The following is a 13072-nucleotide window of genomic DNA, read 5'->3' as shown; positions in this document are numbered from 1 at the left end:
CAGACCTGGTCCAACAGAGACTGTAAAGAGAACTATGGGATCTGTGTGTTTACATTTGCCTAAATGTGAGAGCGAGAGAAAGACATTTTCTACATTAGCCTTAATAAAGAGGATGAGGTTTATTGAATAAAAAAACATTCTCACACTCTTACACAAAAACGTTTTTGTTTAGAAAATAAATAATTCTGCACAATTTTCAATAACCACCTCCTGTTTTGACTCTTGCTGCCAAAGTTGTAAAGGTTTATAAAAGCTACATTTGTGTTTTTGTTTTTACTTCATGGAAGTGTGAATTCAGCTCAGGAAAATGAATTACATTCTCATTAACTGACTGTGTCATTCCTCATTGGGTTGGACAAACAACAAATGACAGATCAGCTGTCTAATTTCTCCCTGTCCTCCACTGATCTCAAATAACCACATGATAATCCAGATAATAGCAATTTGAACGCTCTCGGCCTTTTATCACATTTTTTTTTAAATGCACACTGACAAAGAAACAAATAATTGGTTGGCTCATGTCCTCAATGTTTTCAGGACCCAAATTTCCACTTGTAATGGAGGGACACGGTTTTATAGGTACTTGTATAAGACAATACAATCACACATTGGGCATAGAAGAGTGAGATACATTGTTTTATAAGGCGAGGACTAACACAACCATCTACACACTTGATAACAGTAACATGACGGTAGGCCTAGCCCGTTTGATTTTAACAAGAGTATCAAAACATTTATCAAAACAAAACAACATGATCAAAAAGTTTATTTCCCAAGATGTTGTTTGTGAACATAAGATCTTTCTCCCAGATTACCATGGTACCGCTGTGAAGTACCTCTGCCGTATTGACACGGCTATATTGATGTTTCAATTAGAATAGCGTTACATAGCGCAGCAGCATGGTAACACAGCATCACCAACCATCTGCTCCGACTCCACGTCTGACGAACGAGGCACGTGGGGCTAATCGAGCCGCACATGAGCGATGGGACCGCGAGATCTCGCACACACGCACGCACGCACGCACACACGCAGACACACACGTACAAAGATATACCATCACTCTCTCACACATACATAGATACATAGACACACTCGGTCTGTCTCACACACACGTGTCCATGCAGAGAAAGAAGGGAGGGACCCGAAGGGAGGCTCCTCACCCTGGAGTTCAGACACCCTATAGGGACAACCTCTGATTCCATCTCTCCCTTTTCGTTTTGATAGGATCACCTAACAGGGTAATAATGCATTGACAGGGAAGAGAGAATCATACCAGATGTGTGTGGAGAATTCTTCAAGGAAATGCTTTGTGCCAGGTTGGCGTGCTGGGAGGGTATGAAATAATTCAGGGCATTATGCTTGGCATTACTGTCTGCCAACCCTAGAATCAAAGACATGGTCGTGTGGATTACCTCCCTAATCTGTTGATGCTTTTGAGGAGCGATGCATGTGTTTTATGTGCCAGGTTTTTTTGTGTGTGTATTTTCGGGAGAAGTGTTAGGTTGTAAATCTGCGTTAAATGCTTTCTGGGGAATAAGACATGATGAAATGGAGCCAAGAGATCTCACTGGAAGCGTGGCACGCTTTATTTTAAAACAGCATGCTGTTGAGATAGTTGTAATACCGCTGCCAATGTGGAGGAGAATGTAGGCATATACACCACTTGTTGACTTACTTGACAGTTATGGTAGGAGGAAACTACAACTTCTGAACTACTAAGCTACGATCTAACAATTTACCAACTAACAATACCTACTAACATGTTGTTTTTTTAAGTTTTAAAAGTTGAAATGAACAAGATCAAAACTACATCCATAACTCTAGGACCAACCCATCTTATTTTCGGGGGTGGTTAGTCTAAAGATCAGCTCACCAGTGGACTTCCAGAGAAGTATACATTGGATAATCCTCCCTTTTTCTCTTCACTGGGGTGGTCTCATCCAGGTTTAAAGAGGGACAGAATACACCTCCCACCACAATAGAGTCGAACCACTGGGGCTCTGCTTGCTGAGGGGTGCAGCTTTAAGCAGGCCTTTGAGGGGCCTAATTGCATTGGAATACAGGAGCCTGAGAGCTTGGCTCTGATCACACCGACATGTGGAGGGCTCGCTCCCCAGCACCTCCAGAGCCATACTTTGCCAAACCCTTCACAATACACACAATTAATACTCTCCATGCTCTCCCTCCCCCTCCGCTCTTTCTCTTTTCGTCACTCCTTTCTTTCTGTCTTTCTTTCTTTCGCTCTCTCCCTCTCGATCCCACACACACACACACACACACACACACACACACACACACACACACACACACACACACACACACACACACACACACACACACACACACACACACACACACACACACACACACACACACACACACACACTATTAATTCTCACGCAACCTGTCAATCCAATTTCCTTTGATACATACACCAATTACAGCATGGACTATATGTAAGAGCTATAGGGGGGAAAAATGGGTCAACTTAACACACACCAATCCTTACACAAGTAGCCTATACTACTTGTTGAATAATGTACCGGTATGTAATTACCTTGCAAAAATCTAGTAAGTATATGCAGTTAATTCTTCTCTATATGGTGACATAACCTGACCACTGAAAGGTAGCCACGGTCTAATGCAGTGGGATATTGGTCTGAATATAGCTAAGGTTTTCAAGGACATGTTTCAGTGGTTTTACATATCAGACTACCTGTTACCTCCATGTTAAATTATGACTGTGTCTAAGTCTAAATCCTTTCTATTCATTTCTAACCTATGGCATGAGAATTATAAGCATTGTATTTCCTCCAGTTCAGTACAATTGGAGGAGGGGACAGGAAGTGGTCACAGGCATGTCCTGGATGTTAATATGGTAACATCACATCTACATAATGCAAAGTGAGGGAGGCCAACAGGTCTGTCTTCATCCTAATTATTATAAAATTAGGGTTTTCCAGTGACAAAAAAATATAAAAGAATACCTACCCATACGTTTTTTTCTCCCGGATGACCATTTGTAATATTGCTTGCTGAAAGAGTGAGATAGTAGGCTAGATCAAGTGAGATTATGGGTCTTCCTGGTTTAAAGAGCGGTTGTGTACGTTAATAGGCCTACTCTCTAAACGTGAATCAATGGAGTGTGTATGGAACAATTGAAGATTTTAAAAACATCATATATTTAACTAACTCATCATTAGATTTTTGATTACATGAACAATTTATGAAATGTAATTATTTTCCCCCACAGCATTTGAACACAAACGAGTTCTTGTGAAAAATTCGCAGAGGGATACGAGTTGATGTATGGGGAGACAGTTACCTAATTAGACCGTTAAAAATTGAAACTTTACAGCATGCGGGTCATATAATTACTGTTAATTTAACGCTCAGATTCTCCATCGTTAATTTTTATTCCCTTAAATGTTTGGCAGCAGCTCTTGGAGCACAGGAATATATTCTACTGTATGGGAAAGAACACTGCCCCCTCCGAATGAATTACCACGGACCCCGCAGTCCAAATAACAAGACTCGCATCATTTATGCGTTGTTAAGCCATGTAATTGAACGACCCATAGTTTGCATATTACACCATTAAAATAATGTGCTTTGCATTTCTCCCAACACGACTATTTAAGCCTGTGTGGCGATGTGGTAATTCCTTGAATTACAGCCCTAATTACCACAAATGTTCTTTTGATTTGGATGGTTTCAGTGTTACGCCACAATGATGATATAAAACAAATTAATTACTGAACCATGCCTTGAAACTTTTGTGCTTGGACTTTAATCCTTTCATATTTGCACTGTGTGATATGCACAGTCTATTTGATTATGTTTATATTCATATATTAATAAGGATTATTTGCTGCGACAAGTCAAGAGAATACTCAGGTCAAACTATTGGTATAATGGATGGATGCACAAATCTGTGGATAATGCCATTCAGTCAACCCGGATTGTTAATCTACACTCTTATGAAAAAAAAGTTCTGGATAAAACCGGAAAGGGTTCTATGCTTGCTTCATATATGGCATCCCTTAAGGTTCTATATATAACCGAAATTGGTTCCATATAGAACCCTATATGGAGTCCAAGGGTTCTATATGGAACCAAGTTTGGTTCAGTGAAGAAGAACCTTAGAATCTAGAACCTTCAGGTGTGCCATATATGAAGCAAGCGATATAAATAACCCTTTTTGGTTTTATCCAGAACCTTTTTTTGTGTATTGAACTAATCAGAAAATGGATTACCAGTAAACTGTTCCACGCTAAATGAAAGATTGTCTCGATTATCCAATAATGGTACCTATTTTAATAGGCCTATATGCCTTTATTATGTGCATTGACGGTTTGTTAAGCTTGTATAGGGTACCTTTTGATCGTTATCTTTTTTAAATATTCGATTGAATTCATATTAGATTTCAATCTATTTTAGTCCCCCCCAAAAAAAAATATTCATACTGTTTTTGAACACGTTGTAGGCCTATTTGTTCTGGCGGTCAATTCCATGCGCCAAAATATGAACATATTTACTCGGGATATTTCAGAGGGCTATTCTATTTGGCCTGCACACTAGACTGATAGGTTAGGCTACTATTAAAGAAGACTCAAGCGGGTAGTTTGGCCTAATATTTGTGACGGAAAATGTGCTTGAAAAAAGTTTGAGAATGGAGAAGTGGGGCCAGTTTTAACCCCTTATGTCGTTTGTAGGCCTATCATAACTACTCTACCAGGCATACACAGAAACTCTCTCACTCCTCCCTCCCTCCCTCTCATCCCTTCTCCTTCAACGTTCCCACTAACACCCACTCCCTCCTTTTCTCCCTCCAGCCTTTGTCCCGCCAGAGGGCCCCTTTAAATAGGCCTTTAGATATTCAAGAAGAGGGGGCGAAAGTAGCTGTGACGTGAGCTCTGTTGTTTCATTTACTCCTCTCTATGGCAACCAGCAGTGGTTCGACAAGAATGTCTCTCTTTGGACAATGTCATATCCTATCCCTGAGCCGCACAGAGAGGAGGAGAGAGAGAGGACAGCAGCTGTGGCGGGTTTGACACCTGCGCACCACGCCACGGATCGAGGCATGATCTCACTAAGCCGCTTGTATGCACTTCTGTCCTTGATGCTTCACTGACTAAACATCAGCCAGTCGACTCCCACTCTAAGAAACATTTTAGCCGTATATTGGCCTAAGTGAGAGAAAAAAAGTTTTTTTGTTTTGTATTACTGACTAGTAATTAGCTGGTTGATAAACTGGATCAGGTTATTTATATCTGGAGTTGAATTGAAAACCTACAGGACGGTGGCTCTACAGGAACAGGTTTGGAGAGCCCTGTTGTAGACTACTAGGCCTGCTAGGCCTACAATCTCAAATCATAAATTGAGGCTATGACTAGGCCTATAGACACAGGGTTGGGTAGGTTACTTTCTAAATGTAATCCATTACAGGTCCAAAATTGTAATCCAGTAATATAACTTTTGGATGACCCAAACGCAGTAACAATCGGATTACTTACAGTTACTTTCCCTTTCCCATCGAAAGTATTTGGTGTGTCACCATCGTAGTCTCTGACTTGTGGTCAGAGCTCGCTCAGGTGGAACAAACTTAAACTTGCGCCTTTTTTCGAAGATAAATTGAATGTCATTGGAAAACAGAAATGTGTCATCGGGTATTTTTTTCGCAAACATCCCTTCTCCTTTAAAAAAACACAGTAAGTAATAGCTTTTTTAAAAGTATCTGTAATCTGATTACAATATTTTTGCTGTTAACATAACTGATTACAGTTTGTTTTTTGTAATCAGATTACATGATTAGGCTACATGTAATCAGATACTCCCCAACCCTGTATAGACAATATGTGTATAGGTTATTCAGACATAAAATATTGATTTCCTTGTACTATTATATAATGTATTTCTTACTTATTTTCCCTATATTTTAATCAATTAAGTAGCATATTGAAAGCTAATTGTCCAAAGATCATACTTTTAATGGGTTCGATTTGAAAAGTATACTTAGGCAACACAACACTAGTCTTGCCTATATAACCGAATTCAGCACTGTGCTTAACGCGTTACGTTCACTTCTAAGCCACTGTGGAACGTTTGTTGAGTAGGCGCAATTTAATCATGGTATGCAAACTTTGGCTATAGTTAGTTAGTTAGGCCTACAGCTGGAAACACCTAAGCAGATGCTAATTGAAATATTTGAAATGTTGTTGCAAAAAAATGTTCTGTTCCTGTCTCTGTTCCACAGGCCTTTTATGTATCTGCCTTGTCACGCACAACTTTTATAATCTCTTAACGTCATTGTTTGACATTGTTGTGGTGGTCCAACTTTTTTGTTCTATTTGTAGATGTTTTATATTCGTGTAGGTCTTCATAATGCAAACATGTTCAACTTGGTATTTACAAATTACATCAACGAATTTTTCTACTAAGCCTAAACCAAATAAAATAGTGCCCAAACGAATATCTGAAAACTCGTACTATTTCAGACCCGATTTTCATAGGTCTGAGGTGGAAGCGTTTCACACACACACACACACACACACACACACACACACACACACACACACACACACACACACACACACACACACACACACACACACACACACACACACACACACACACACACACACACACACACACACACACACACACACACACACACACACACACACACACACACACACACACACACACACAGTCCTAAACAACAATGACATCATAGCCAATGAACAGCGTGCCCATAGTTGTACATTATGCACTCCGGTTTTAAATGCATACTCGAACTATTAAACAGTCTATTATCACAAATGGCGTTTAATACAAGACTATGTCTAGCTTCTGATGTAAACAATTTGAGTCATAAGTAACCTATTACTGAACGTTTATATTTTAAGGTTTACACCTTCATATGGCGCCAAGACTAGTTTGATTCTAAAAGTTTATTGTGCTTAGCCTTATATTTGTATTGTCATACAATTACATCCCAGTATTGTAGAGCACGTGTAATGCAGAGGGAAATGGCATTACATCACCGACATTGTATACAAACAGATCACGTAACACATGCACACGCAAAGTACTGTCAATGGCACAAAGCATGTATCTATACAGGTTCATAGTAAAACATGTTTTCATTCCCTGTATTTTTGGCCAAAAAATAATAATTATGCACTACAATCATTTCCATCATGCAACCAGCACTGATCCTCGCAATAAGTCTCAGTTACTCTCATTCGGCTATTCAATATCAATGAATCCATATCCTATCTCATAGTATAAGCCTAGTAACACAATAAATACATAACACATGTACCTGCAACTATCCGCCTACTACCTCAAACAAAACTTTATCCTTGAAGAAAAAAAAGTTTTCGCCACAATCACTGAACGACCAAAATATGAAAATGCCCACACAGTTATTATAAGTATTAATAACATTTCATGTCTAAAAATAAAGAGTTATGTAAATACAATAAATACTAACACAATTTACTCCAAATAAATAGGAGAAAATCTATAACCGTACTCAAATGGACATTTCACAAAAGCATTTGAAGCATGCATCACTCGAATGATCTGCAATCACGATATTCATATATTGGTTTAAAACATTATCGTATTAATTTGAGTAAATTCCTTACAGTTCCATTTGAAATCTCGGCCAGTGCCTATCCCCTCTCTCCGTTTTCCATGCCGCACTCGGTCTCTCACGTTTCAGAGGTGCCGCAGCAGAACTCGCAGTTCTCTAGAAATAGGTAGTGTTTGTTGAGACTCTCTAACGTCCAATGGGTGGGCTGTTGCCAGTAGCAACCACGTCCATCAGCCATTTCTGTCCAATGAACAGCGGGACGAGGCGGAGTGCAGGTGCGCGCCGCTGTGTCCACTTGGCAGAGTGCCTGGGAGACGCCTGTGGCAAAACAGTAACTGTCAAATGCAAGGTTCCTTTAATAAGAGCGATCAGTCCGGCTCCGAGAGTCATGGCGACCACAGCGTCTAATCATTACAATATCCTCACCTCCAGCGCATCCATTGTGCACTCGGAGCCCGGGAGCATGCAGCAAGCATCGGCGTACAGGGACGCGCAGACCCTGTTGCAGAGTGACTACTCATTGCAGAGCAACAGTCACCCGCTCAGCCACGCGCACCAGTGGATAACGGCACTGTCGCACGGAGAGGGAGCTCCGTGGTCAACCAGTCCGCTCGGCGAGCAGGACATCAAACCCGCGGTGCAGGGCACCAGAGACGAGATGCACAGTTCCAATAACCTGCAGCACCAGCACCAGCCGCGACCGCCCCACCTGGTGCACCAGTCACATGGGAACCACCACGACGCCCGAGCGTGGAGAACTACCGCAGCCCACATACCCAGCATGGCAACATCCAATGGCCAGAGCCTTATTTATTCACAGCCCGGATTCGGCGTCAACGGCCTGATTCCAGGCAGCGGACAGGGAATGCACCACCACAACCTAAGAGATGCACACGAAGACCACCACAGCCCGCATCTCAGCGACCACGGCCACCAGGCGTCCCAGCACCAGCAACAGAGTCACCACGACCATTCGGACGAGGATACACCGACCTCCGACGACTTGGAGCAGTTCGCCAAGCAGTTTAAGCAGCGGAGGATCAAGCTGGGCTTCACTCAAGCTGACGTCGGACTCGCCTTGGGAACGCTGTATGGAAATGTGTTTTCCCAAACCACTATTTGCAGGTTCGAGGCCCTGCAGCTCAGCTTCAAAAACATGTGTAAACTCAAGCCTTTGTTGAACAAGTGGTTGGAAGAAGCGGATTCCACCTCGGGCAGCCCAACCAGCTTGGACAAAATCGCTGCACAAGGGAGGAAAAGGAAAAAACGGACCTCTATCGAGGTAAGCGTAAAAGGGGCGTTGGAGACCCATTTCTTGAAGTGTCCTAAACCCGCAGCGGCGGAAATTACTTCCCTGGCGGACGGTCTACAGCTGGAGAAAGAGGTGGTGAGGGTTTGGTTTTGTAACAGGAGACAGAAAGAGAAACGGATGACTCCTCCCGGTGGACCGCTTCCTGGAACCGAGGATGTGTATGGGGACACACCGCCACATCATGGAGTCCAAACACCGGTTCAATGAACAATAACGGACCACTATTAGACTTTTCCTGATTTTGTTTGTCTTGAAAATGATATATAATTCACTGGACTATGAGCGATAGTGGGTGTTTTATGTATAATAGCCTAGCCTATGGCATGAGTAGGCTACTTACACAATATCTGCATTGAATACCATTCAAAACCCGAATATCATTAGCGATGGAGTGGAAATTGTTTTCTTCAAGAGCTAAGCGAACACATGTTCGAGGATATGCCTAGCACTGTGACTCAACGCAGTTTCAAGGTGTAGCCCTATTGTGACAAATATTTGGCGTAAAGGAAATTATCGTTAAAAACTAGCCTCGGGATTCATAGCTAAAATGGTTTACATTCTCGCCTTTTGTGGTGTATTCAACACATGGCGCTGCGTAATCATCATGGTTTTGTTCTGGACGTGTGGGTCCGACAAGAAAAGTCATGAGAGCTGCATTCGACAAAACATAGCCTAAACGCCATTTCTCTGTCCCAGACAAGCAGCTGGGGGTTGAGCATCGGCTGAGCAATGTGTGAGGGTTGATCATCCGTCAGTCATCTTTTTCCAGTTAGTTTTGACATTCAACATTGCTTTGAGGCGTTTAGGCAAATGATTATGTGCGAAAGCGTTATTATTTTAGCCTGTTACCTGTTATATCCCTATTATTATTATTATTGTTGTTGTTGTCAAGAGCAGTTCGAAGGAGCTCCTTGAATAATTGATACCACATAAGTCGTATGGTTTTAATATTTCGTTTGGAAGCACACAGGAGCACATCACCCTTCTCGTTCTCTCAATGATATCAGCACGTGTGGATCAAACACAAAAGGCTGCCAACACTGAGCTCCGCTCCACGCCACGCGGCCAGCAGCTAGCAGTCAGGTCACGGAAGGGCTACGTGGCGATGGAAACCTGGCACTTTTCTAGAGCAAGATATATCACCAAGTTTCACAGAACATTGTGATCAATTTTGTAAATATTGTATAACTAAACAGTCACGGCTTAGTTCCTTCTCACTGGGGCACTTTTTTTCTTTCGGTGTTTTCAAAACAAAAACAGGTTTTAGCTGTTTATTTTTTTATTCCAAATGGTTTTGACACAATTTTTAGGTTTCAATAGCCTACCTTGTATTTTTATTTAAAGTTATTTGTAGCTGAAATTATGCTTGTTGTTTGCAGTGTAATGTGTTTGAGAAGCATTTTATGTTCAATTCAGAGGGATTTCATTGATGTGAGTTCAATTGGATTGGCAGAATTGACTTCACATGTTGTCCTGACATTGGCTTTCAATAATGTCCACCTGACATTATATTTTTGAATCAAATATATGCTTTAAGTAATTATTATGGTCTAATTGATTGGCAACTAAATAATTCATCAGCCCACAGATTGGCAAAAGAAGGCGATATGCTCGCTGAAATATATTTTATTTAAAAGATGTATAATTCCTTTACAAAAGGAAATAGATATTTAAGTGTTCTACATTTTATATCAACTTTTAAAAACAACGTGGACCCTTTGTCAAAAACAAGTCACCTGACATCACATATCATGAAAATAATAATAAGAATAATATATTATTATTATTTTATTATTTATCATAGGGTGAGGATTTTATTTGATCCTTGCCACCTTTCTTTTGTTTTGGTATCATTGCGACATGGGAATAATGATCAAATACGTTAATTTTATAATTTTGTTATTGAGATTGTAATTTATTCTATAATGACTTTTATAGATGACAAAGTACAATAGATATATAAATGGCATCGAAAAGGCTTATGGAATACAGGCTAGTCAGAAAGGGGGAGAGATAGTATTTTTTATTTCAGGGGGATTGCCATAGCCTATACCGTCAATGCTACGTGTATATACATGTTTTATGATAACCATATGGCTTGTTCTCCGTAGCTTTGTTTCATTTTATGCAAATTATATCCAGGGACTTGTGTTCTTCTCATTTACTTTTGTTTTTTTTAAAGAAAAAAGTTAATGGTATTGATCGTATTTCTTCTGTAGCTTGAATTAATCGACCAATCACACAATTCTCTGATAATCAAACTGTGGGATGTACAAATTCGATGTTTTGTTTTGGTTTTGTTTATTGTCCCCCCCCGCGTTTGTCACATTCACTTTTAATTCATCTGGATAAACCTGGGGGTTAAACACGCAGATGGTGATGTGTAGGTAATATTTCATCACTTGATATCACATGAACAAAGACTTGCACATTTTTAAATAATGGGGTTGATATTAAAAAGCTTTTTTCAATGTCGAGATCTAATGTATTTTTATTTAAAGCTGCATAGAACATGGTCTTTCTGGCTATTTCCCACAATCTTTTTAAAATTGTATTCTCATCAAAGGTCTTTTCGTGGTAAATCACGCCATGATGACGAATTTGGTTCATTTTGAGTTTCGCAAGAAGAGAGGCATCGAATTGGTTAATACCATTTTGAAATTTAGAACAATAACAAGATTGAAATGTTTATCAGTTCATGGCCATGGCGCATTGTATTATGCCAACCAAATGCTAAAACCAGATTAATGCAAGTTACCGTTTCACGACAGCTATGCCATTTCTGTGCATTCGTTCATATTTACTGACTAGATAAAAAATATTTAATATGAAAAAATGGGTGGTGAGCCTCGGCTATAGGGAAAATATAGGCAAAAGGCCTATTTCGTTTCTGCTCTCTCAACAGCGTGCGGTCTTTTGTAGGCTAAATGTAGGCCTACATTCCACAGGTCAAATGGACCACAACACCATTGAGCCCTGTGGACTTGTCGATTAGTGTCAATGAATCCATTCGAACATGGGTTCAAAAGAATAGGGCCAACAACTGCCCTCTATTGATCACAACCATAGACTTAGATAGACATGGCATCATTGTATCGGTCCTTATTATGGCGTCCGTGAGCGCATGGGCAGCGTTATTGGCAGCCCATTGAGGACTCCTCCATTTTGAAGTAGTCCATTTTCTTCTTCTACTACTTTTATGAACTGGCAAACAAACTGGAAGGGGGCATACTGCCATCTGTAGTGTGTTGTTTGAACATGTTTGTGATTTACTGCCAATGTTAGCTCATTACTATAATTCATTGGCTTTATTCCTCCTGATGACCAGGATAGAATCACGTTGACTACTTCAAAATGGTGAAAGTCCTCATTGGCGCTGTACATGCTAAAACAAGTTCTTATTCCACAACTGATGATGGATCAGCCCCTATAGGGGCGGCTTATTTTAAATGCTTAGGCCTACCCTATAATAATGAACTTAAAAAGATTTGGCAAATCATTCCGCACGTTGTTAGATATCATGAAATATATTGAGGCAAAATGTACAGGCAGTAGCCTAGAATTAACTAAATATAATCTAGATTTGAGAGACCTCTATTTAACTCTGTGGTCACAACCCAGACAAGGGCATGGCTCTCCGAGCCTTCGTAGCGTTAAGATCCTCTTTAGAATAATCTTATGATGTATAGTAGGCGAGCTTTTCCCAAAACCATCGTTACTCAAGTTGCACAAAATAACGCTCGTTATTTATTGACGGCCTCAGACCACTCGTAGAACTTCTAAGGGAGTCGTTAGATGCTTTTTTGCCGTCACTTTATACGCAATCTCCGTTTAACACTTAATCAAGAGGTTCGTCGGTCTGTCTGGGACTGCGGATAAGTTCAGAACGCAGTCGACTACAAATAGGCTAGCCTATGTTGCTTGTGTCTTTGCATTTGTTACAAACAAACGAATAACGATGCGTGCTTCAAATGAAAACCGAGATGACTGCAAAATATAGGCTACGCTATAGGCTTCGTGGGCCTATATTTAAATCACATTGAAATCAATTTTATGTTCATTCAATTGAATTATATTTGGCTAATTCTAGGCTATTGTCTGTACTTCTTGCCTCAATATATTTCACGATATGGAATAACATGTGCGGAATGAT

General features: G+C 40.5%; 1 protein-coding gene across 1 annotated transcript; it reads left to right on the top strand.

Moving 5' to 3' along the window:
• Positions 1-7920: 7920 nt before the first annotated feature.
• On the top strand, positions 7921-11371 carry pou3f2b (POU class 3 homeobox 2b). Its single transcript, XM_046315701.1, has one exon. It carries the CDS (start codon positions 7996-7998, stop codon positions 9124-9126), a length of 1131 nt encoding a protein of 376 aa, XP_046171657.1. The 5' UTR covers positions 7921-7995; the 3' UTR covers positions 9127-11371.
• Positions 11372-13072: the final 1701 nt, after the last annotated feature.

The sequence above is a fragment of the Oncorhynchus gorbuscha genome, linkage group LG19 (genome assembly GCF_021184085.1).
Source record: "Oncorhynchus gorbuscha isolate QuinsamMale2020 ecotype Even-year linkage group LG19, OgorEven_v1.0, whole genome shotgun sequence".
NCBI lineage: Eukaryota > Metazoa > Chordata > Actinopteri > Salmoniformes > Salmonidae > Oncorhynchus > Oncorhynchus gorbuscha.
This window is presented reverse-complemented; position numbering and strand designations above follow the sequence as displayed.